Source organism: Myodes glareolus, chromosome 6 (assembly GCF_982192425.1).
Source record: "Myodes glareolus chromosome 6, mMyoGla1.1, whole genome shotgun sequence".
Lineage (NCBI taxonomy): Eukaryota > Metazoa > Chordata > Mammalia > Rodentia > Cricetidae > Myodes > Myodes glareolus.
In genome coordinates this window covers 1,608,847-1,631,485 of record NC_142031.1, presented here as the reverse complement: position 1 = coordinate 1,631,485, position 22,639 = coordinate 1,608,847, and the positions used below count along the sequence as shown (strand labels likewise).

At 52.8% G+C, this 22,639-nt stretch overlaps 1 protein-coding gene across 3 annotated transcripts in view; it reads left to right on the top strand.

Moving 5' to 3' along the window:
- Nucleotides 1-22,639, top strand: part of Morn1 (MORN repeat containing 1) — a 59,620-nt gene that overhangs the window by 20,916 nt on the left and 16,065 nt on the right. For 2 of the 3 annotated variants that reach the window (XM_087906777.1, XM_087906775.1), the window contains exons 9-12: nt 3,301-3,424; nt 3,891-4,063; nt 21,782-21,915; nt 22,002-22,081. In XM_087906777.1, coding sequence (XP_087762903.1) covers nt 3,301-3,424; nt 3,891-4,063; nt 21,782-21,915; nt 22,002-22,081 — 511 coding nt within the window. The remainder of the gene's footprint in view (nt 1-3,300; nt 3,425-3,890; nt 4,064-21,781; nt 21,916-22,001; nt 22,082-22,639) is intronic. The other variant, XM_087906776.1, reaches the window with a different exon arrangement.

The window sequence follows — 22,639 nt, the reverse complement described above, 5'->3', positions numbered from 1 at the left end:
TGTTCCACACCATGCCATCTCGACCTTAGCCTTCACTCTCCAGCCTTGTTCTTTCCCAAAACTGTGTGGCTCTTTGGGTCCCTTACATTTCCCTATAAATTTCTCTAACAACAGAAACCTGCTGGGAATGTAATGGGGTCACAGTGACCCATCTCTTAGCACCGAGCCTACAGTTCATAGACAGAAAACATTTTGATTTCTCTCGACAATGTGCATTTTTCATGCATAAGTCTTACAATGTTTTTTAAAACCTATTAATAAATGATTGTTTCCCATGAGATATTTGACTATAATTGCTTTATTAATATGGTTAACATTTGCTGTTGATTTTGTTATATCTTTTGGAGATTTTTTGGGGGAGTGTGGAGGCTGAACAGGATCCCATGTAGTCTAGGCTGTCTTCAAACTCCATACATAGCTGAAGATGATCTTGAACTCCTGAAATCCTCCTTTCTCTACCTTCTGGTGCTGCAGTTATAGTTGTACACATCAACAGTCGTATACACCAACAGTCGCGTACACATCAACAGTCGTGTACACCAATAGTCGCGTACACATCAACAGTCGTGTACATCAACAGTCGTGTACACCAACAGTCGCGTACACATCAACAGTCGCGTACACCAGCAGTCATGTACATCAATAGTTGTATACCACCATCACATAGTTTATGAGATGCTGGGTGAAGAATTCTGTATTTTTAGTCCGTCCTCCCCACCCCCGCTTCTTTTTGGTTTCTTAAGACAGAGTTTTCTCTGTGTAGCTTTGCAGCCTGTCCTGGACCTTGCTCTGTAGACCAGGCTGGCCTCAGACTCACAGAGATCCGCCTGCCTCTGCCTCCCGAGTGCTGGGATTGAAGGCCAGGCCCCATTTGGCATATCTATATAGTAGATGCAGACTCACCCTGGTGCTGCCCCCTATCTGTCCCCCAGTTTCCCTTCGTCAGGGTGGACAACAAGCAAGCACCTTTGCCTGCTGAGCCACCCTGCTGACCCCTTGCCTCATTAGTTGTAATTCTCATTAACTCTCTCCTCGTTCTCCTGCCTCCTATAGATGGAGTCTCCAACAAGGGTCGTCTTCCCAGGGCCTCCGCAGTTCCTGTAATAAAGACTGCTGATGCCTGGAAGCCCCTTGATTTCCTTCCCCTTTGAGGGCTGCCTCGAGTGTCCCCCAGCTGTAGGATGCTGGTTCGTCCTCCATGTTACAGAATTGCTGTTCCATCTCCTCCACTTGCCTGGAGCTTCTTACGTCCACGGACTTCCAGTTTCCTCACATTAGGAAGATCTTCAGCCATTTCTCTCCCAGCAGTTTCTCTGCTGCCACTGTTCTCTTTCCCATGTGTGAGATTGCTAGAGATGGTCCCCCCCGCCCCATTTGCAGGGCCCCTCCTTCCTTCTTTCCCCACTCCCGTGTTTTTGTGTTTTTTTTTTATGACATTTCTAGCTATATTTTCAGGCTCACAGATCTTTCCTTCTGAATCAGTTACCTTGTGTGGATCACACACAGAGGACTTGTAGTTTACAGAATCTCTCCATGTAACCATAGCCGGTCTGGACCTTGCAGCAGACCCTCCTGCCTCTACCTTTTGAGTTCTAGGATTGCAGACAGGGAGTTGCCCAGAAGCGCTGTAGTTTTCACCTTCTGTGTCTCTGCTTCACTGATGAGCGTAAGAACACAGTTACAGAACTTGGTCCCCGACTCTCGTTTTTGAGACAGGGTCTCAAACTTACTCTGGAACTGAGGATGGCCCTGAACTCCTGCTCTTCCTCCCTCCCCTGCTGTAGTGTTGGCATCTTAGCCTGGATTGTAATAAATGGGTCCCTCGCTGTTAATTCTAGCACCTGGGTCATTTGCAGCTAACTTATTTTTCTCCTCATTACACACCATACTTTCCTGCATTCCTTGCATGCCTGGTAATCTTTGAGTCAATGCCAGGCATTATAAATTTTACTTTGTTGGATGCCAGATATTTTTGCATTCCTATAAATATTCTTGAGCTTGTGTTCTGAAGCAGAGTTAAGTTATATGGAAAAGGCTTAATGCTCTTGGCCTTGTTTTCAAGATTTGTCCAACAGAGCTGAAGGAGCAAGCACCATCCAGTAAAAGTTCGTTCCCGGGACTCCTCCCCAACCAGTCTCCTGTGACTTCTGAGTCTTTCTGTCTAGGCTAGTAAGGGTGGGCCATCCCCAGCCTCGTGAGCCCCAGACACCTTAGTTTTCCTTAGTTCCCTCTTAGCCTCATGGAGTCTTCTTGCTTGTGTGCCCAAAGCTGTGTTCTGACGTCCCTGAACCCTGTGTAACTCTGGAGGCTCTCCTCCATCCTCTCCCAGATTTCTAGCCCTTTTTCTTTAGTTGAGAGCATTTGCTGGGAAGCACCAGGGGTCTAAGCTGCCCCCCTCCACTGCCACCTCAAGTCAGAGCCCACTGGGGTCTGCCACTTGGTCTAAGTTTTTCCTCAGTATGTGGAATCTGGCCACTTCTTAAGTCCCCTGTAAGTCTGAAGGCTCATCTCAAAGTTGTGTCAGGGCTTGGAGCTCAAGACTGTGGCTCTGTTCCATCACCCCTGCCTGTCACCCTCACAGCTGTCTTGCCTCATCCACAGCACTCAGGGTGTGCCCCATATGTTAGCCGACCCTTCTCTTCGCTGGTTCCTCCAGATGTGGCCACACGCCTAGCTTCATTACCTCTGCCTGCCCCAGAAGGGCCCAGTGGATCTGTGCTCTGTGGCTCAGAGTAGATGCTGTCTACTCCTCAGGCCCTGCGCTCTAGAGCACGGGCCTGCCAGTATGTGTGTCCACTCAGAAAATGCTTTCTAGGGGTCAGTTTGGTACCTGGCCCTATATTAGTGACTGGGGAGGTGTGTGATGGAGGCTGAGCCTATTTTCCATGGTCAGGCTGGTAGATGAGCAGAATGAGCAACCGACCAACCTAGGGCGAGTTGTGGCATGTTGACCCACAGACGGTTAGGAGGAGACCCTCCCAGAGTATGAAGGCAGTTGGCCAGGGCAAGATGGCCTTCAGGGGGACGAGATCCAGAGCTAAAGAGCCAGTGTCCAGGGTTCAGGGTGAAGGAACAGAGGTACAAGGTGAAAGAGGAAGCCTAGAGGGGTCAAGGCCAGCAGTAGCCTCCTGCCAGGCATTCATCCAAGGAAGTCAAACCAGGGACCTTCCACGTGAATGTAGTCACAGTCAGTTAGAAGGGGGCAGCACAGACACCCTTCACCTTAGCCCACCCCTGGCCTGAATCTTTCGTTCCTCACATGGTATAAATGGTATGTCTCTTGATTTCTGCCTTTGGAAGGCGAGAGTGGCCGGATGCTGAAGATCTCAGCGGGGGTCAGATATGTACAGCTCCCAGCGTACTCTGAGGTCAGCTTCTTCAAGATGGACAAAGATCACATGGAGACGCCCATCGAGACACCGTTGTAAGGATGCCACATCTTCCCCAAGGGGCACCTCTGAGAAGATTGGGCTAGCGGGATGGCCCCACGGTTCCCTTGCCCATGTTTTCCCATGCACTCTAACTGGAGCAGGCGTGGATGCAGTGCCAACCAGCTCGATTTTGAAAGGTAGAAACAGAAGCAGGTGAAATGACAGGGGGTGGAGGGGTGGAGGGAGCCATGTGCCTAGTGATCACCAGACACAGGGAGCAGGAAGGGACCCACTGATTGGTTCTTCTTTGACCTTAGTTGGCCCAGCTCCGCAAGCATTTCAGGGTGACCCACACAACCCTCCAAGTATGACTAAGTAGTATTCCTTGACTAGTAAGTCCCAGGGTCAGGGCCAGGACATTCACAGAGCGTGGGTGCCTCAGTCCCGCATGCCCCCCTGTCCCAGCTCCTACCCCTGCCCCTTTGACCCACATTGTGGTATCTGTTGTCTCTCTCCTAGTGGGTTCCAGTGTATCTCCTACCCTCTGTCCATCCCCAAGGCCTGGGGACTGGAGTCTGGGTCGACTATGGAAGGCGCCAGAGCTGACATCCTGCTCCCCAAGAGAGACTCAGAGCCAGTGCTGGAATCAGGAGCCTTCCATGGCCAGGGAGACACCCCCAGCATCCTGCCAGGTGAGTGGTGAGTTGGCCACACAGCAGCCCAAGGGCATGCAAGGTAACAGTGCCTAAAACCTGAGTGGAGACTGGGCCCAGGCCTGAAGCACTGTCAGCACAGAGCAGATGTAACAGGGACGGGTCTTCCTACCCTGGTGACCATGTGGTCTGCATCCTTACCACACAAGCCCAGCCAAAGCTGGAGGACCCAGCCTAAGCTGAGCAGTACAGACGGTCGGTGGGTCCATGGCCCTATTTGTCACCAGCTGCCTACTCTCCAGGCCATTTTACTGCACGTGTGTTTGCTTCACACTTCACAAAGATGTGGTCCCTGTTTCTGTGCCAGGCAGGTGGAACTTCATCCTGGAAGAATTCAGAGCCAGATTTACTTCGAGTCATTTGAGAATTATTCCTGCAATTGAAGTTTAATCACTGTGGTTTGTTGTGTCTGGTCATATTAAGTTCTCTTACACTTTGATACATCATAAATACTCAGCTTGCATCTTTTTTTTGAGGCAGGGTCTCTACATATCTCTGGCTGTCCTAGGACTCACTATGTAGAACAGACTGGCCTCAAACTCACAGAGATCCACCTACCTCTGCTTGAGTGCTGGGATTAAAGGTGTGTACTGCCATGCCTGGCTCAACTTGCATCTTAATACGGCAACAGGAGCAACCTTGGTAGTATGTGTGCATTAATACAGGCACCTGATCGGAGGTGGGCTCTGGAGGCCAGCAGGAGGGTGAAGTGCCACTAGGGATCACATGGTCTCATGTGCCTTGTTGTGGCCTCCCTACTGTGGGCCTGCATCCGGTCAGTTCTTCTGGAGTGAGAACTGTTCAGTAAGAGGGTGTAGGACCCTTTGTGGACTCTGTGGGCCCCCAGGACTGGGATCCTAGCTTTCTGGCTGCCAGGCACAGATGCAGGCTCCAGGTCAGTGGTTCTTACCTTCCTGATGCCGCGACTCTTTAGTAGAATCGTTCCTCAGGCTGTGGTGACACCAACCGAAGGTTATTTTCATTGCTCCTTCGTAACTGTAATGTGGCTACTGTTATGGATGGTCCTGTGAAAGGGTGGTTCTTCCCTCAGGGGTCATGACCCACATTAGAAAGGCAAATGAGATATTAGGAAGCTGTGCGTGTCCCAGACTTGACACCGAGGGCAGATGTGGCGTGGAGGTAGAAGTCCTAGCTTTGCACAACCTGTATATAAGCCTGGATTAGTTAGTGGCGGGCAGTTGTTTAGCTGGTTTCTTAGTTGATTTTTGAGACAAGAGTCTTGCTATGTAGCTCATACAGCCATCTTCCTCCTGCCTCATCTTTCCTAGTGCTGGGATTATGGGTCTATACCACCATTCCTGGGTTTATGGGTCTATACCACCATTCCCGGGATTATGATCTATACCACGATTCCCAGGATTATGATCTATACCACCATTTCCGGGATTATGGTCTATACCACCATTCCCGGGGTTATGGATCTATACCACCATTCCCGGGGTTATGGGTCTATACCACGATTCCCGGGATTATGATCTATACCACGATTCCCGGGATTATGATCTATACCATCATTCCCGGGGTTATGGGTCTATACCACCATTCCTGGCAAAGACCAGCATTGAGAGAACATTTCTGGTCATCGCACGTGTGCCTCAGACAGGTCTGCCCCACCTGTTGCTTCGCTGTGGCTGCCGGTGGGAGCCAGAGCCCTATCTTGACATCTTTTGTCCTTGTAAACCACACACAGCCCTAAGTAGAGTCCTGCTCTTTGCAACTAGTACATCAGTGAGGTCACCAGGTATCTGTGCAGTCAGGTGAGGCATTCTCCGCAGCCCTGACACAACTCCATCCCAGAGCCCTTTTGCCTGTCTCAGCCTTCCGGCTGGCACTAGGGAAAGACAGTTCCTCCTCCCTGGCTCCTCTTTTCCTCAAACGACCCAACCTCTCCATAGATTCTGCCCCTCTGCCCCTCTGGCTGTACAGCCTGTGGCTTCCAGCAAAGTCTCGCTCATTCTCTTGCCAGGCTCTTCACAGGTTCTCGCGCCTGATGGTGCCTAAGCTCTCCCAAGTCTTCTGAGACCCTCCCAGCAGTCACCCCGACTTGTTCTCTCTGTGGCTGTGTTAGGCACACGACAGAAGAGGGATAAAAAGGACAGTGGAAAGGTGGCGGTTCAAAGTCTCAGCAGCACAGGTCTTTGGGGCGCTGGCCTGTTGACTCCCCCAAAATCCTGACAGTAGGGGGCCAGAGATGCCCAGCATGTGATAGGCCTATCTTTGCCAGGGCAGCAACATTTCTGACAGGAAGATGACCGTCCAAACAGTCATCCTGAGACGGCAGCAAAGGCTGCAGGTCCTTCAGTGTGAACACAAAGGCTGGGGTGGGGCTCATATTCTTTCCTTATGGGCAAGCTGTCGTCTCCAGAGGACAACCAGACCCTGTGCGCCCATGAGCAGAAGCCACGCTGATCTGGCCTGGGGGACAGCACATCCACAGGACCCCGGGAGCCAGCCTGGCCCATCTCCCCCTTTGTCTGACTCCACCTCGGCTACAGGAGCAATTTCATGCTGCCTCGGCAGAATAGTTCTCATATTTCTGCATAAAAATACTCGCTGGGCGCCACGCCTTCCGCTCTGAGAGACTTTCCGAGCCAAGTGCTGCGGTCTCAATGAAAACCAGGCCCCAGAATTGAGAGCTTGCTCTGCACTGTGCTGCTGGAAAGGGCCTGCCCTGTCTCCTGTGTCGCCCAGAGCCTGGTCCTTGTGATATCACAGGACAGCCCGAGAAGAGGTCACTGAGGGGACACAGAGGGATCCCCAGTACATCAAGTGATTAACACAGGAGCCAGGCCCAGGTTCCTTCTAGGACCTGTCGGGAAGTGTCACCTCGGGGTCTTGGGTACTTAGGAGGCCATAGGAGCATGACCCTCCTTTCAGAAAAGCCACAAGGCTTTGCGTCTGACACCTGAAGTCTGACACTGACCTTGGTCATTCTAGGCAAATTCTATACCACTGAGCTACATCCCTGGTCATCGATCCCTGTTGGGAGCTCCTCGAGGGCTGGCCAGCACCCTGAACCCAACTGTGGGAACCTGGACTCCCATTTCCCTGTTGTTTCCAACCAGACTGTGCTTGTTCTATAAACTATGAGCTGACAGGCCATGTGCATGATCACTCCATCCATCCCCCTCCCCGTGCAGGAGGGCTAGGTGAGGGTGGACCCACTTAAATCTAGACTGAACCAAGGTGGCAGACCAAGGGTCAGAGAAATGACTTTCTGCCTACTTCTACCTTTCTTTAAACTTACCTGCCCAAGGGTCTCGTGGAATGGGTAAATCTTGGCTCTGTCTGCCCATCTGTCTTAGAAGGTGGACTGAAGGGCCCAGGAGTGACCTCTGGGTAGGCAGTTTCAGGCCCTTGGACCACGCTGCTGAGCTGTTCACTGAGCAAGAGACACACGAATTCCCCTCCTTCTCGGGGGCCTTCAGCCTCCAGGGTTCCAGGACTAGAACATGACCCTAGAATGACTTCCACCTAAGTCGGGAGGGCTAGCAGGAGCTCGGGAGAGCAGCTCTTTTGTAGCGGCCGGGGGCAGACGAAGTGAGCATGCCAGTGAGCGCTTCTCCGGCTCTCTCATTTCTCTGTCCTACCCTTGTCTGCTGTGATCCCGTTTAGGACAGATTTATTGTACTACTAATTTTCAACCACAATCCAGTTAAACTAGTTTTCCTTCTCTCAACGTAGCTTCCAACGCTGCCTTTCCTTTCTAGTTACTTTCTCCTGTTAGTCTGCCTTATACCCAGGGACAAAGACTCCTGACTCCTCTGCCCCAGTGACCCCAGCAGTACTTGCAGGGGCCCCCACCCAGCACCTCCAGGTTTTCACACTGGCCTTCAGGCCTTTGCAGGATGGAGGGGCCCTTGGCCATGTGCCTTTCCTCCCTAGGCATTCTGCAGAGCCCTTAAGTCACCAAGGAAGCTTAACTCTGTCCTGGGCAAGAATAGCATCTGATTTAAAAAACAAAAAAACAAAAAAACAAAACAAAAAAAACCCCTCAACCAAAGAACAATGAACCCCCTGCAGCTAGGAAACCTGAATGCTACAGCTTAGGACACAACCCCTGTCAAGAGCCTGGCTGAGGTTTCCCCCACATCTGAGACTGTGCCTAGAGTCCCTCTCTGGGCCGGCAGGAAGGAGGCACCTGGGGAGGCATGCTTCAACCTGTGACAAGGAGCTAAAAGGCAAGTCCTGCAGAGAAGAAATGCCTGGCTGTGCCTGGAGACTGCAGCAGAGTGGAGTCCTGGGTCCCTCAGAGACAGCAGTCTCATTGTGTAAGGGGAAAGAGGACCAGGGACAGACAGAAATCCTGGTGGTTTTGCTCTTGTCCCTGGCAGGGTCTGTCTGCTGTCTCACTGTGTCCCTGGTGCCAACATCCCTCCCTTCTAGGCAGATCTAAGGAGGCTGTGAGGCTTTCTCAGGTCTGTGGTTCTGAAGGTGAAGGATTGAGGGCCAGCTTAGAACTGCTGCCCGCGCTGGCAAGGTGGAAGGAACCAGGCCAAGGCCATCCTGATTAGACGTCTGGTCTCCTCAGAAACTGTCTGCTCATCTCACCATCTAGACAGGTCACTAAAGGGCAGGGACAAGATCCCAAGGAGCTCCCAGTGGCTCTTAACTCAGTAGAAGGCCCGAGATGACGGGAACCAAAAGCTGCATGGGTCTTGTTCCTGCTGAGGCGCCTTAGAATGGTGCTTCTGTGCAGGGGCATGAAGGTACCACGGGAAGCCGTGTGTCTCTTGCATGCCAGGCACCAAGCACAGCCAGAGCCAAGGATGGGACCGACCATGCTCCTGAAAATGCGGTTTCACCGTGAGAAGGATGAGATGTGACTGGTTTTAGCTAATGACCCAATAATAACTGCAGCTCCATTGATGTTTGCTTCTCCCCCGGACATTGCCCAGGGGCGGGGCAGATCCAGATCCAGTCATGGGATCCCCATTTCTGCTTCTTAGTCTTTTTCTTTGTGATTTGCATTTACCATGTCACGTCCTAGAAGGCGACACAAGCTTCGGATATCATGCTTACTGGGAAGGAAGAAAATATGAGGGCAGGAGTTGACCACACAGCTTTATACCAGCGCATGGAGATGAGTGTAATGTGCCAGTGAAGATTAGGACTGTAGGCATCTTTGCCAAGTAGAAATTCCATCAAGGCACAGCATCCTCACACAGATATCAGAGAGGGTCCCCAGCACTTCAGGCACAGATCACACCTCCACTTCACATCTGTGACAAAGGCTGTTCCACGGTTATCCCCAAAGCCATGCAACCCAGCCTCTAGCACCCCAGACCCGTGGGGCTATGCTACAGTGAGTGAGCAGACTGCTGCTTCTGCCAGGCCGACAGGAAGTATGGAAAGGGCCATGTGAGAGAGAGGGGGACACGCTACCGAGGCCTACTCGTGCTGTGTGCTCACTAGAGGACAGCACGTTCACCCAGCCTGTTTCACCCCTGTGAGCACTGAGGGGTTTCTGTCTGGAGCAACCCAGCTCAGAGGTCAGGCTGCCCTGAGGAGGAGGTGGGAAGGAGGCTCTGGAGTGCTCGTGAGTCAGACCTGAAATTAAAGCAGCGCAGGAGGTGGGACACACTTTAATCATCAGTGTTTCAACGTGTTCCTGAAGCCTGCGGCCAGCAGCCAAGGCAGAGGGAGCCCCATCCCCAAGGTGGAAACAGCGCTACCCTCTGCAGTCCGGTTTCTCTGGACTGAAAGATAATGGACTGGGGTGTGACAGTGGCCTTGTGAGGGGAGCTCGGCACTGCTGGCAGCAGAGGCCTCAGGAGGCACTGTCTGCTGGTTGAAGGCCACCGACCCCCTGAGAGCCTGCTGCCCAAGTCCAGCCCCCCTACCCTCACCTGTAGGGAGCTCGCTTGAGGTTTGCTAACCAGGTACCAGCCACCAGGTCATTGAGGCAACTCTGGATACTGCCCCTCTTCCCAGGCATCCCTGGCCTTGGCCCACCTCGCCTCCAACTAGGACTTAGGGTCTCAGGCTTCCTTGGTCTGGGATTCCAGACACTCCAAAAAGCAAGCCCTCCAAAAACTTGTGTTTCCACTTACACAAAGAACTAAACTGAAAAGAGAAAATGTATTCTGTTTCTGGAGGCCTAATGTCAGTAATAGGTAATTGCAAAGTGTGGAATTTCATTATTCTGTTGATATGAAATATTTCGGTTGTTTCCATTGTTTTTAAGTTCCCAGTAGACTGTCTGCATTTCGATGAGCATCACCGGCAAATCCTAGGCGTGGACTATTGCCAGATATTGCAAGTCCTATTTTGGATAAATTACAGCACCCAGATTTTAGCAACAAAGCACATTGATTTTATATTCAAAGGGCTTTTTATATTTAGTCTCTTAACCTTTTGTAATTCCCACCCACAGCTTGAAGCGCCGAGTCCTTTGTGTTCCTTGTTCTCGGTGGGGCGTCTGCCGCGCCCCGCAATTTGGGCCCATTGACTCATGCGGCAGGTGCGGGTGATTGCGCGTGGACGCTGTGGGCGCCGGCTGGTGATTGCAAGAGGGACGAGGTGGGCTCCGGGCCCGTGGCTCAGACAATCCCTTGCAAATTAGCTTTGGGAACCTAGAGGAGCCAGTGCCATGAGAGAAGGTCGGTTTTCTTTTCTTTTCTTTCTTTCTCTTTTTTTCCCATAATACACAAAACCTCCTAGTGAATGTTTTCAATTGGTCCGAATGACTTCTCCTTTTTATGTTTCGGACAAATGGTTTTGAGTATTCATCGCGTTCGATCTATGAAGAATCAACCGTTATTGTATGACAGTTTTAAAAACCAAGGTGCCCTTTGCTGCTAATTCAATCTTGCCAATAAAGTGGCGGAATGTGTAGCGAGAATTTCTGGAAATTTCATTGCCTCTCGAGGTGACACTGCATTCTAATATTAATTGTCTGCGGTTAATTACGGCAGAATAGCCCGAGAGAGCCGTATTTCTAAAGTGATGTTCGTTCTATGATCTCCTTTTTAAGGAATTATTACATAGAGGGAATGCCCCAGAAAAATATAGCATGAAAAGATGTATTCCTTCCCATGCCTAAACAGCAATAGGAGTGGAAGTTGGCTCAGAGGGTCGGCATCTGTGCAGAAACACACAGAGGGCTTGTGAGGTGCGTGGGGTCCCCACACATTAGCCCTCAGCAAGGGGTGGAGGAAGAGGGAGAGGACCCCTCCCTTCCTCAGGGCTCAGCTCTTTTGTCTTTGAGTAAAGTTGGGTCTCTCACTGCCCCCCTTCCTCTCGGAGCGTCTGGATTTCCACAGGTCCTCTCTTTTCATACATTAAAAAGAGGTCTAATTCGATTTTTTACTTGATTCATGGGAGGAGGATATGTGCCTGCCATGGCATCTATGTGGAAGCCATAGGCCAGCTCTCCTGAGTTCGGTTCTCTCCTTCCCCTCTGAGGTTCCTGAGGATCAAACTTAGGTCAGGCTTGACAACGAGCATCTCTCCCCACTGAGTAATCCCACCAGTCCTGAGGTTCTCTCTTGCTTTTTCCTCCCTTCCTGTCCTGAAAAACATCAATCCTAAAGTTATTCCATTTTAACAGTGAGGGCGTAGCTGGGGCCCATGAGGGATACTAAGGGCATGAGAGAGACCCTGAGTGGCATGAAGAGGGTTCACGACAAGGAGTGGTCTGAGCCTGAGAGGTTGGGGGAGGCTCTGTGAGGACCACAGTGGTAACAGAGTCCCTGCCTTGAGAGCCCCAAGGCAGAAGGTCAGATATGGAAAATAAGACCCTCAGAAGCCAAAGGGTGTCTGAGTGCGGTATTACAGGCAATGATAAAAGTGGACGTAGCTGTATGCCTGTGTGCCTGTGCACAAACAGCTGGGGGTGTGAGTAACCCCCACCCCGTAGCTGTGTGCCTGTGTGCCTGTATACAAACAGCTGGGGTGTGAGCAGCCCCCACCCAAAGCGGACGTAGCTGTGTGCCTGTGGGCCTGTGTACAAACAGCTGGGGGTGTGAGCAGCCCCTACCCCCGGCAGCAGAGATCAGGCATAGCACCTGGTGCTGGATCTCCACACCCTGCCCTCATGAGAACCAGAGTGTGGCGATGAGGACCCACAGAGCTGGCAGGGGTGGGGGAGACCTGCTAAGATTGTCTGCCGGAGGTAGGAGCTCCAGCCACAATGGAGAAGGGCACCACAGGCCAACCTGAGACAATTCGGGGCATTTAAATAAAGAATAATGACCCTGAATCAGAGACCACTGAGAGAGAAGCAAGTCTGGGATGTCCTGTAAGTCTGATGGCATGTGACATTTTAGGTGGCCTTGAAGCCCCATAAATCCTGCCAGAGTTCAAGGGGAAGAGATTGTGCTCAGGGGGACCGGAAGTTGCCACTGTAACCAGCCGCCGAGTGGATCCTGTAGGACTAGAGTAGGCCTGTGGCAGAGAGGTCTGGACCGTCCATAGGCCCCAGGGTCACAGCAGCCAGAGAACAGCCTGGGTCTCCGCCCTTGTGTGCCTGCCATGGACAGGTGTTCTGTAAACTGCGGTGAAGAGGGACTTGGTAGGAAACCTTAGGTCTGTCTGAACTGCAAACCCTGCTGCCGACTGTGTCTGCAGCTGTTTGTAGATCTGAGACATTTTATTCTGGTGGAGTTCGCAGCCCTAGGGATGGAAGCCAGGGTCTTGTGAATACCAGCACATGGCTACCACTGAGCCACACCCCTAGATCCCCAACAGCTTTTATGAGTAAAGAAAGAAAAGACCTTCCTACCCTCTTACCTGCTGTTTCCTAAGAGTTTGCGGTTGCTGGGCAGGTTTGAGCAGCACCCCGATGTCAGGGTGGAGCCTGAAGCCCTTGCACCCTTCTGCACCCGTCCTCCCGAGTACCAGCCAGAGTCTACAAACGGGACAGCCTTCAAGGAGCCTAGTACTCCCCACCCACCTCCAGCCCCACTGTTCTCTTTGGAGCTGGACATCTAAGTCCCCCACAGCTTTGAGAACCAGGAGGCCTCCCTGTCACTGCTAGGAAGGAGGTGGCAGCAGGCTCTACAGCAGTAGCACAGGACTCTTGGGACAGTAAGTCAAGGTAGATTGTACGGGACGGCAGATGCATTGCGTCTTAAATGGTAGGTGACATGTGCTCTCGCTGCCTGGTGGCTCTGCCTACTCTGCTGTCATTCTGTGCTGACAGAGCCAATGCTGAAACCATTCAGGGGCATAGAGAGAGGAAGCAAGGCGCACTCTATGGAGGACCTTGGTAGAGGCAGCAGGGACAGGCAGATCCCCAGACTAGGGCCTGCCTCCATGAAAACACTAGCTACTAGCTCCCTAGTGCCTGAGACCTTAGGGTCTGCAGGGTCACCCCTGCTTTCACAGGTGACCCTCAGTGCTGAGGTCACCTCTGCTGAGGTCACCTCTCCTGTGACTTTGGGCCATTCGAAAGACCTTCCGCCAGACAAGCAGCAAGGTTACCTGTATCCTGGCCAGCAGCCTCGAGGACAGCTTTGTTGTTATTGTTTGTTTCATTTTGTTTACAGTGTCTATGAATCAGGTGGCCATGGTGCACATATTTAATCCCAGCACTCAGGAGGCAGAGGTAGGTGAATCTCTGTGAGTTCAAGGCCAGCCTGGTCTACAGAGTGAATTTCACGAACTATACAAAGAAACTCTATCTAAAAAAACAAATAAACAAATAAATAAATAAAAACAGGCTCTATGAAGTCCTGGCTGTCCTAGACTCACTTATGTAGATCAGGCTGGCCTGGAACTCACCGAGATCCTCCTGTATCTGCCTCCTGAGTGCTGACATCTAAAGTGTGCGCCACCGCACTGGCTTCAGGGACACTGAGGACGGAAGTGAAAAAGAGAAGCCACATCAACAAGAATCATCCTTGGCAGCTCCCACCTCACCTGCTATCCCCACCCAGGACCCTGCTATCCCCACCCAGAACCCTGCTGTCCCCACCCAGGACCCTGCTGTCCCCACTCAGGACCCCTGATGTCCCCACCCAGGACCCTGCTGTCCCCACCCAGGACCCTGCTGTCCCCACTCAGGACCCTGCTGTCCCCACCCAGGACCCCTACTGTTCCCACCCAGTACCCCTGCTATCCCCACCCAGGACCCCTACTGTCCCCACCCAGAACCCTGATGTCCCCACCCAGGACCCCTGCTGTCCGAACTCATCCCCCCCCCCCCCCCCCCCCCCCCGGTCAGTCAGTCAGCCTTTCTCCTTACTCTATGACTTGCTGGCATGAGTTTAGCCAGAGTGGGAACCCCAACTATTCATGATCATCTGTGATTGGCTCTGTTCACCTGTGGCCTTGACCCAGGGCTCTCTCCTTGGTTTCTGCTCCCTGGAGGTGCCCTAATCTTGAGGACTGTGTGTCCATCCTGCCCGGGGACATAAGCGTCTCATGTTCCAGGCCACACCCATTTAGAGCGAGGCAGGATTTCAGAAGGGCTACAGGCCTGGTGGACACCTAGACTTGTCCCTGGGGTGGCTTTGCTGCTTGCTTTTTGGCTCTCACGCCCTGGCTTGCCCTGGACAGCTGTTGCCCCTGAGCAGAGGTGCCTACTGAGGCTGAAAGCGATCAGGAACCCCACATAAGCAGGACACCTGGGGACCCCATACCAATTTCTCTTGGCCTGGGGCCCTTCCAACATCCCTACAGGGCCTGGGGCTGTCCCAGTGGCCCAGCCTTGCTGTTTTGCTGTACACAAACAGCTTGGCTGGGGAGAGCCTCCTGAAGGCGAGGAGTGGGCGGGGGTGTCAGAAACAGACTCAGAAAGAGCCTCGAATTAGCCCAGTCTTGGAAGCCTGCCAGCAGCAGCACGCTGGCTTCCCTGTTCCAAAGCAGTTCTGACACCGAGCTCCAGAAGGCAGGCATGGAGCAGCCGCGTGCCTGAGGCTGCAGAGTTTCACAAAGGAGTTTCCAGCCAGCTTAGGTGTGGCACAGAGCGTGGGCTCCTCAGAAATCACGTGGGGCAGACAGTGGCTCTTGCCTGCTACCTCAACACTTGGAAGGGTGAACACAGGAGGATTATCATGAGTTCAAGGCTGGCTGGGGCTACATAGTTCTAGACCAGCCTGAACTATATAATGAGACCCCGCCTTAAATTCTGTTTTAAAATAGCCACCCAGTAGAACCCGAACAGAAATGGCACTCTGGTGTTCACTCTGGATCCCAAGACAAGCTCTCATAAAACACTCAAGAGTGTTTGCATAAGGTCCATTTTCTGTGTTTCAGGAAAGCAGGGTTAGACCTCACTGGGCCTCTCCTGGCAAATGAGTATGGGACGGGGTGAGGGCAGGCTTTGCACTGCCACAAAACCTTGTGGCTGCTCAGCAGCCATGTTACTGCATCCGCCAGGGTCTTGGAGCCACGACTGCCTGCCGCTGAGCTTGGCTCAGGAAACAGAAGGCACGGTCAGTGCTTTCATCAGGCCTACCTACACCACCCGTCCACGGCTGTAGAAGTCAACATTTGGAAACAAGATTTTTTTTTTTTTAGTTTTTGGCAAGGCCTCCTGTAATCTGGGCTGGCTTCAAACACGTAGTCAGGGATGACCTTGAACTTCTGATTCTCCTACCTGCACCTCCTGAGTTCTGGGATTATGGCACACACTCTGCACTCAGAGACAGAGGCCAGAGGCAGGCGAATCTCTGAGTTCAAGGCCAGCCTGGCCTACACAGAGACTCTACAGAGAGTCTCTGTAGAGACTCTCTACAGAGAGAGTTCGATCAGGGGAGGTGGAGTTTTTGGAGAGATGGCTCAGCAGTTTAGAGCTCTGTCTGCTTTTCCAGAGGTCTCAAGTTCAATACCTAGCGCCCACAGGGCAGCTCACAACTGTTTATACCTCTAGTTCCAGGGAATCGATCAAATGTCCTCTCCTGTCTTCCTCTAGCACCTGGCATGCATGTAGTAAGTACATAGGCATACATGCAGGCAAAATACCATAATGCATAAAATAAAAACAAATCCCCAAACAAACAAATAAAAAAAGAAACACCAAAAACTGGCCTGTGGGGGAGGGGAGCAGGGCAACGCTGAAGCTGAAGGCTCTGCACAGTTTTCCCACACCATAAAAACCCATTTACACAACTGATTCTCTGAGAGGGATCGCTGGCATGCAGGCACAGCCCACTGGGTCTCCAAAACTGAGACCAGTACCTTTCCACCCTCATGATGTTTTAGTTACCTACAGGGGTTATGACAATTGCTGAACATCAGCAACTCGGAGGAGCAAGGGTCTTTGTTTTGTTTCTAATTTATTTAACTTTGTATTATGTGTATTGATGTGAAGGTATCAGATCCCCTGGAACTGGGATTACAGACAGTTGTGAGCTGCCATGTGGGTGCTGGAATTGAACCCAGGTCCTCTGGAAGAACAGCCAGTGCTTTTAACTGCTGAGCCATCTCTCCAGCCCTGGAGCAAGGGTTTATTTTGGCTCAAGGTTTTTAGGGTTTCCATCTATGGCCACCTGACCCCATGCACTTAGGCATGATGTCATAGCAACAAGAACATGTAATGGAGGAGGGTCTTTGTATATAGTGATGTGGGCTGGACAGATGGCTCAGCCATTAAAGACTAGACTCACAGCCAATATATGCATATATTGGTGTGTGTGGTGGCAGGGGGAGCCAGAGGCTTTTGTGCCCTGCTTTTATGAGTGCACCGGGGATCCAAACTCAGGGTTCAAGCCTGTTCAGCAAATGTTTTACCCACTGCACCATCTCACCAGCCTCTGTCTTCTACTGAAGATTGAAGACCTGGTATAACCTTCAAATCTAAGCCCAGTGACCTGATTACTTTCAAAGTTTCTTCAAAACTCCCAAAATAGTGTGCCACCAGCTGGAGGCCAAGAGACTGACGGGAGTCATTTCAAACCAAGCAAGGACAGCCCCTAGGCCTGGGCACCTGCAGAGCCCCATATGGTTGTGTCTCTTCCCCTACTTGTAAAGGGGGCAATGGGCGGTCGGTGGGTGTGAAGCTGTGTCTGAAGCGCTTAGCAAGGCTCTGGTCCTGGGAGCCTCAGGGAGCGGCACACAATCGACTCATTTCTGCTGGGTTGTAACGGCGGAGTCAGAGCTGGAGGGCTACATGCTGGGGAGGCCTGTGCAGGGACTGGAGACAGATCAGGCACTGCTGCCCCTTAGCCATGGGGTGGAACCTCTGCCGGCCGATGGCAGACCTTCCCGGTTAGTCCTAGCCACAGCAGGGCCAAAAGAACAAGAGCACCCCTGGGTGAGCAGGGCAGGCACGCTGACAGCACAGAAAGCCGCACCTGGACACCTGAGAAGTTCTCAGTGGCCAGGCTGCCTGCCTGGCCCTGGGCAGCATGGAGACCGACCTCGGGTGTCCTTTTGATGGGAACTGTACTGCTAACTTATCCAGGCACTGCACCGTTCCTTAGCTAATGGAGTGCACACTGAAGACTAATGCCCTGTGTCTGTCCCCTCAGGGCTAGTAACATTTGATTTTTTTTTTTAATTCACTTAAACAAAGAAAATATTTGAGCCCACAGCCTGTGCTCCCTGCGGCGAGTCCCGGGCCCAGGGTGGCCGTTTCACGAGGAAGCAAGCCCTCTCGGTGTTGTTTATCCCGCAGTTTCTCTGCCTTCTGCCTCGGTGTCCTACACAGGCGATTAGGGAGTCTAATTGGTTTGCCTGTAAAAAGATAATTAATTGATATTTCCTTCACAGGGAGGTCAGGCTGCCCGTCCTGATCCCTAGCAGAGCCTCTGCTCTCCAGAGCCTCCTTCCCTGACGTGGCCCAGCAAACCTTTATCTTGCTGATAAAGCCATAATTGCCACCAGCACCGACAGAGGCCTTAGGGTTGGTGCCCAGAGATTAAGAATCCCGTTCCTGGGCCTCTTGGTTGGGGGGAAGTAGCAAATGTAGCTACTAGGGCAGAGAGCCTCCAAACAATGCACCAGGAATCATCACAGAGCACTGGGTATCTACCACAGAAACTGCCGGCTGCAAAGTTCCTGCCCTAGAACTGGTGAACACCTCCTCCCATTGCAGGCAAGGGTGGTTCCCCCTCTGGAAATGGTGTGGGGTCCTGTGTAGTGTTGGAATACCTCTTCCTTGTGTCTCTTCAAGCACTGGAAGTGACCCCCTGGCTGGCAGTGGCTGGAAGACAGACACTTCTCCTGACAGCATTGCTGCCCTATCTGATAGCAACACTGTGGCTTATCTCTTCTAGGCAGCGAGATCTTAAGTCTTTAGGAAGCTCTCGCAGTCTTTTGCCTATTAGGTTTGGCCTAATAGGACCAAGTCTGCAGACAGGGTGGGCACAGTGAGAATAGCGCCCCAGGGTGAGTGGAGCAGGAGGTCAGGCGCACAGCCATGGAGATTCATAGCAGCAGGGGCAGAATTAGTCCTGACATCTCCAGGTGCTACCACGGCAATGCTCACAGGACAGCGGAAAGGGAACAAACAGCCCCTGGGGCATGGGAGGCAGCTGGTGAGGGAGACTCGGCGAGGTGCCTGATGGATGAACAGCAGCAGGGTGCAGAGGGGACCGGCTCGGCCAGAGTGCGGAGAGTGTGGGGCAGAGAGGCTCGCCCTGTGGCACCCTGGCAGAGGGGAGAGCATGAGACACAGAGTGTGATCCGGTCCATGCCCTCTGCCTGGAGGTTTCACTCGTGCCCCACAAGGCAGGCAAAGCCCTTGGAAGTTTAGGGCAACCATCACGGGGCCCCATCCATGCTCTGAACCAGTGAGGAATAAGTTAAGGGCAGATTGGTGACGTCTGGGATCATCATGGTTGTCCCACTGTAAACAGTAGTGGCCTGGACTCAAGGACGGAGTAGAAAAATGAGAGTACAGGTAACTAGTTGGAGAAGGCGTTTCTGTCTGTATGGAGGAGACGGGGAATTGTATTTGGGGACCCAATGCCTGTGGCTGCAGTGTGTGGACATCCTGGGGACAGCATATGGGTAGAGCAGGAAGCTGTGCATTGTTCACCCAGGAGCCAGGAGCCGGGGCTCCTCTGGATGAACATGACACCTACCTACCCCCGTGAGAAGTGAGGGCGTATGAGCAGAACAGAAGCCAGCCTCCACCAGGGCACCAGGAGCAGGACCTGGCGTGGTGCTGGCATGGGCGGTCACCAGTGATGATGGGGTCAAAGATGTGACAGTTGCCCCGAAGCTGGGGTCTAGAGGGTACTAACTTTTTCTCGTGGAACCTGATCCTCATCCACCAGGACATATATGTCCCTGGACATAGCACCGTGAGTCAGTTTCACCTCATGTTTCTAGTAAGAGCAGCCAGCATGGCCTCCTCCAGCTGCCGAGCCTTCCAAGTGGCCCCTTTCCTCTAGGGAAGCCACACGCTGTGGGTGCCTCTAGCCTGTCCTCATGAGTCTCCCCTCGCCTAAGCACTCTGACCAGATACACACAGGGTTAGCATAGGAGAGGCAGCTGGTGACCTTGCGTGGCCTGTCTGGACACCATGCCTGCGGAGAGGAAAGCCTGCTGGGTCTGCAGTCTGCTAGGCCACAGGGATCGAAGAGGCAAAGGTGAGAGGTGAGGATTTCTCTTACTTGAAATGACAAGGCTTGTGGTCACTCTTGGGGTGGACAAAGGTCCATATCCAGATGGCCTCAAGTGTCAGTTCTGTGTGGGCCGAGGAACCAGACTGCCAGGTTCCCACTGTTCCGTGTTACTTTCCCCATGAAGCAGCATGCTTCACGTAAGTGGTGTAACGTCATACAGTGTCATTGTGCCTCCCACTTACCTTGTCTGAAGGTCCATTTTCCAGCAACCACATGTAACAGTGACAGTCTTTACTACATGGGGTCACCAGATAGGACCACAGAGGAATGGCATCGAGCATGCTCCATAGAAGCCAGCTGTGGTGATGTCTGGAGAAGGCCTTTAACAGCGTGGCCAGAACCTCCCAGCCCGAGGGAGGTAGACACCCATAGCCTTGGTCTAGATATATTTATTTGGCCATCAGAATCCCTGCTGGGTCTTTTACCTACTCCACTTCCTGGAATTGGTACATGGGAAGTCAGAGCCTGAAGTACGAGCTGTCAGTGTCCCCAGGTAGGGGCCATCCAGCAGTCACCCTGACTGGCACACGTCTCTGAGATATGAAGACAGAGCTGGCACCTTAATTCCAAACACTGTCCTTAAAGGAGGTGGCGGAGTCGGTGCCCATGGACCACATGGCCGTTAGTGTGCAGAGAGCTGAAAACCGTGTTGTCAGCATTGCTGTTCCCAGTCATTGCCCAGGACGTCGGTGGTGCAGGGCAGAGCTTCGGGGAAGGACATTAGCTAAGGAATGTCCTTGCATAAGAAAAAGGTTTTTATTAATGCACCATAAGACAAAATTAATACACCTCCGAGAGAAATAATTCTCCCACCTGTAATTTGGAGATAGTTCAGAGGCCCAGCTGCTGCAGACCTGGACTCTGGGGAAGGGACGTTAAAGCCTCTGGCCCCAGGGCCCTGTCTAGCACACAGAGGAAAGACAATGCCTGCACTCACCCCAGTCCCAAGGGAGCCAGCCCCAAAATCTGACCTCGACCCTCTGCTCCACCCTTGTCCTCCAGCCTCTGCCGTGTTGCTCTCCTGTGAACACCCCAGCCCCTCTGCAGCTCTAGTCAGAGCCTCCTCCTTTAGAGCCCCCCATTCTCCCCTGTGAGCGCCCCTCAGGTCAAAGGCTGTTGGAAGGACCCTGAAACTTGGTCCTACAGGAAAGTAGACTGTGGTGTGCACTTGTACTTGATAAGAACTAGGAACCCTGAACCACCCTAGCGCCAGAACTCACCATTTGGGCTAAACCATTTAACTGTAAAAGAGACAGAAGGTTCTGGGATTGCAGCTCTGCCTATGGGTGGAGTAGAGGCAGAGGAAAATGCCCCGTCCCATACCTTGGGATCCTAAAAGAGGATGGAGAAGGAGCCATTGTGGGCAAGGATCTTTTGGGGCCCATCCTCTGAGCCTCTTGGTACTGTTGCCCGGGCAGGGGCTGATGGTTGCCAAAAGTTCCTGTATCCCGACCTGTCGTGGTTGGGGCCTAATGGGGAAAGTTTCCCAGATTGTACTGTGCTGAAAAAAGGCCAAAGTGTGGTCTCTGTGGTCTGGAAAACCAAGTGCCTCTGCTGGTCTGGCTGAAGGAGCCAGCCCTCCTGTTCATCAGGCAACGTCTGCCGACTCTGTGTAAACCCCAGACAAGCCCGAGTCCATGCTACATACCACTATACTGAACACACAGCCCCGCCCACAGCGCTGCATCCACACCGCCCTCTCCGCGCTGCTTGGTCTGTTGCCTTGTCTACACTGCTATGTCCAGGTGGATCTGTTCACATTGCCTGGCCATACTCCTCCATCCACACTCCCTGTGGACAATGTCCTGTCCATCCTCTCCTGTCTATAGCGCTCTGACCACACTGTCCACTGTGGCCTTCCCACACCGCTGTGTCCACACTGCCGCCAGGTCGATGCTCCTTTCCTCCCTCCCTTGCATACACCGTCCTATCTACTCTGCCCTGATCCAGACTCCTGTCCGCCCTGCAGGTCCGCTGCTATAGCCACACCCTCTCTCCATATGTCCCTGTTCGTACTCCTCTCTCTCAGACTGGCTCAGAATACCCAGGACAAAGGTCCATCCCCAGCCAGGCTCCTGGTGACAGGGACACTCTCCCTTTGCTCAGAATTCACGGAGCCTCTCTTTGCTTTGTTTTTCTGGGCAAACCTGCTCAGCAAGGAGATATGACTCCTGCTGTCCTGCGGCCTGTCGGCGAGTGCAGCAAGGCCACGCTGAGTTTGCCGACATCTTCCTCGGACCTCCTCCACCTGGGATGCAGCCTGTTCTGTTCCTACCCGGCATGCTTGAGGTGAGCCCTGAGGCCATAGCTGGGCTCTTCCTCACCACCACCGTGCCCCCCTCTGAACCTCTTTTCTCCTTCTGCCTGACACCTAGAAGACCGGCAACAGTCCCAAGGGTGGCCAGAATCCCCCAGAGGTGGCATTCACTGTCCAAGAACCTCCAGAAGGCACCAGGTAAAAAGTGCACCCGATGGGGTCTGCTGCGGCAAAGCCCCGGCCTCTGTCCGCTCAGGGTACCACGGCGAGGGGTCTGTGAGGGCAGAAAGAGTCGTAGGGCATCTGGGAAGGTGGCACACTTGTTCAGAGCCTATCACCAGAGAACGAGCCGCTGAGCACAGCATCCATGTCTCTGTGGCTGATGACCACTGCTTATACAGCAAGGCCCCTAAGGTGAGCAATCTGCCTGCTGCTGCTCTTACTGCAAACCCTGCACCCCCCCCACACTGCACCCTCCCACACCAGGTAGAGCCCCAGGAAGCCTGGTAGCCGTGGCAGGGGCACTGTGGGCTCCTGAGAGGCAGACAGCCGTCAACAATGGATACAGCAGGAGAAGCTCCATGTTGGGTAGGGATCACTGGTGGGGGTGGGGCACTCACAGGATGGACATGTTTCTCAACACTCCGTGCCAATGTGCTGTAGGCACACCCAGTCAGGTGCTGTGACTAGTCCCATTTCTCAGGAGAGAAAACTGAGGCATGGGGACTTACCCATTCAGCCATGATTCTCCTAAAT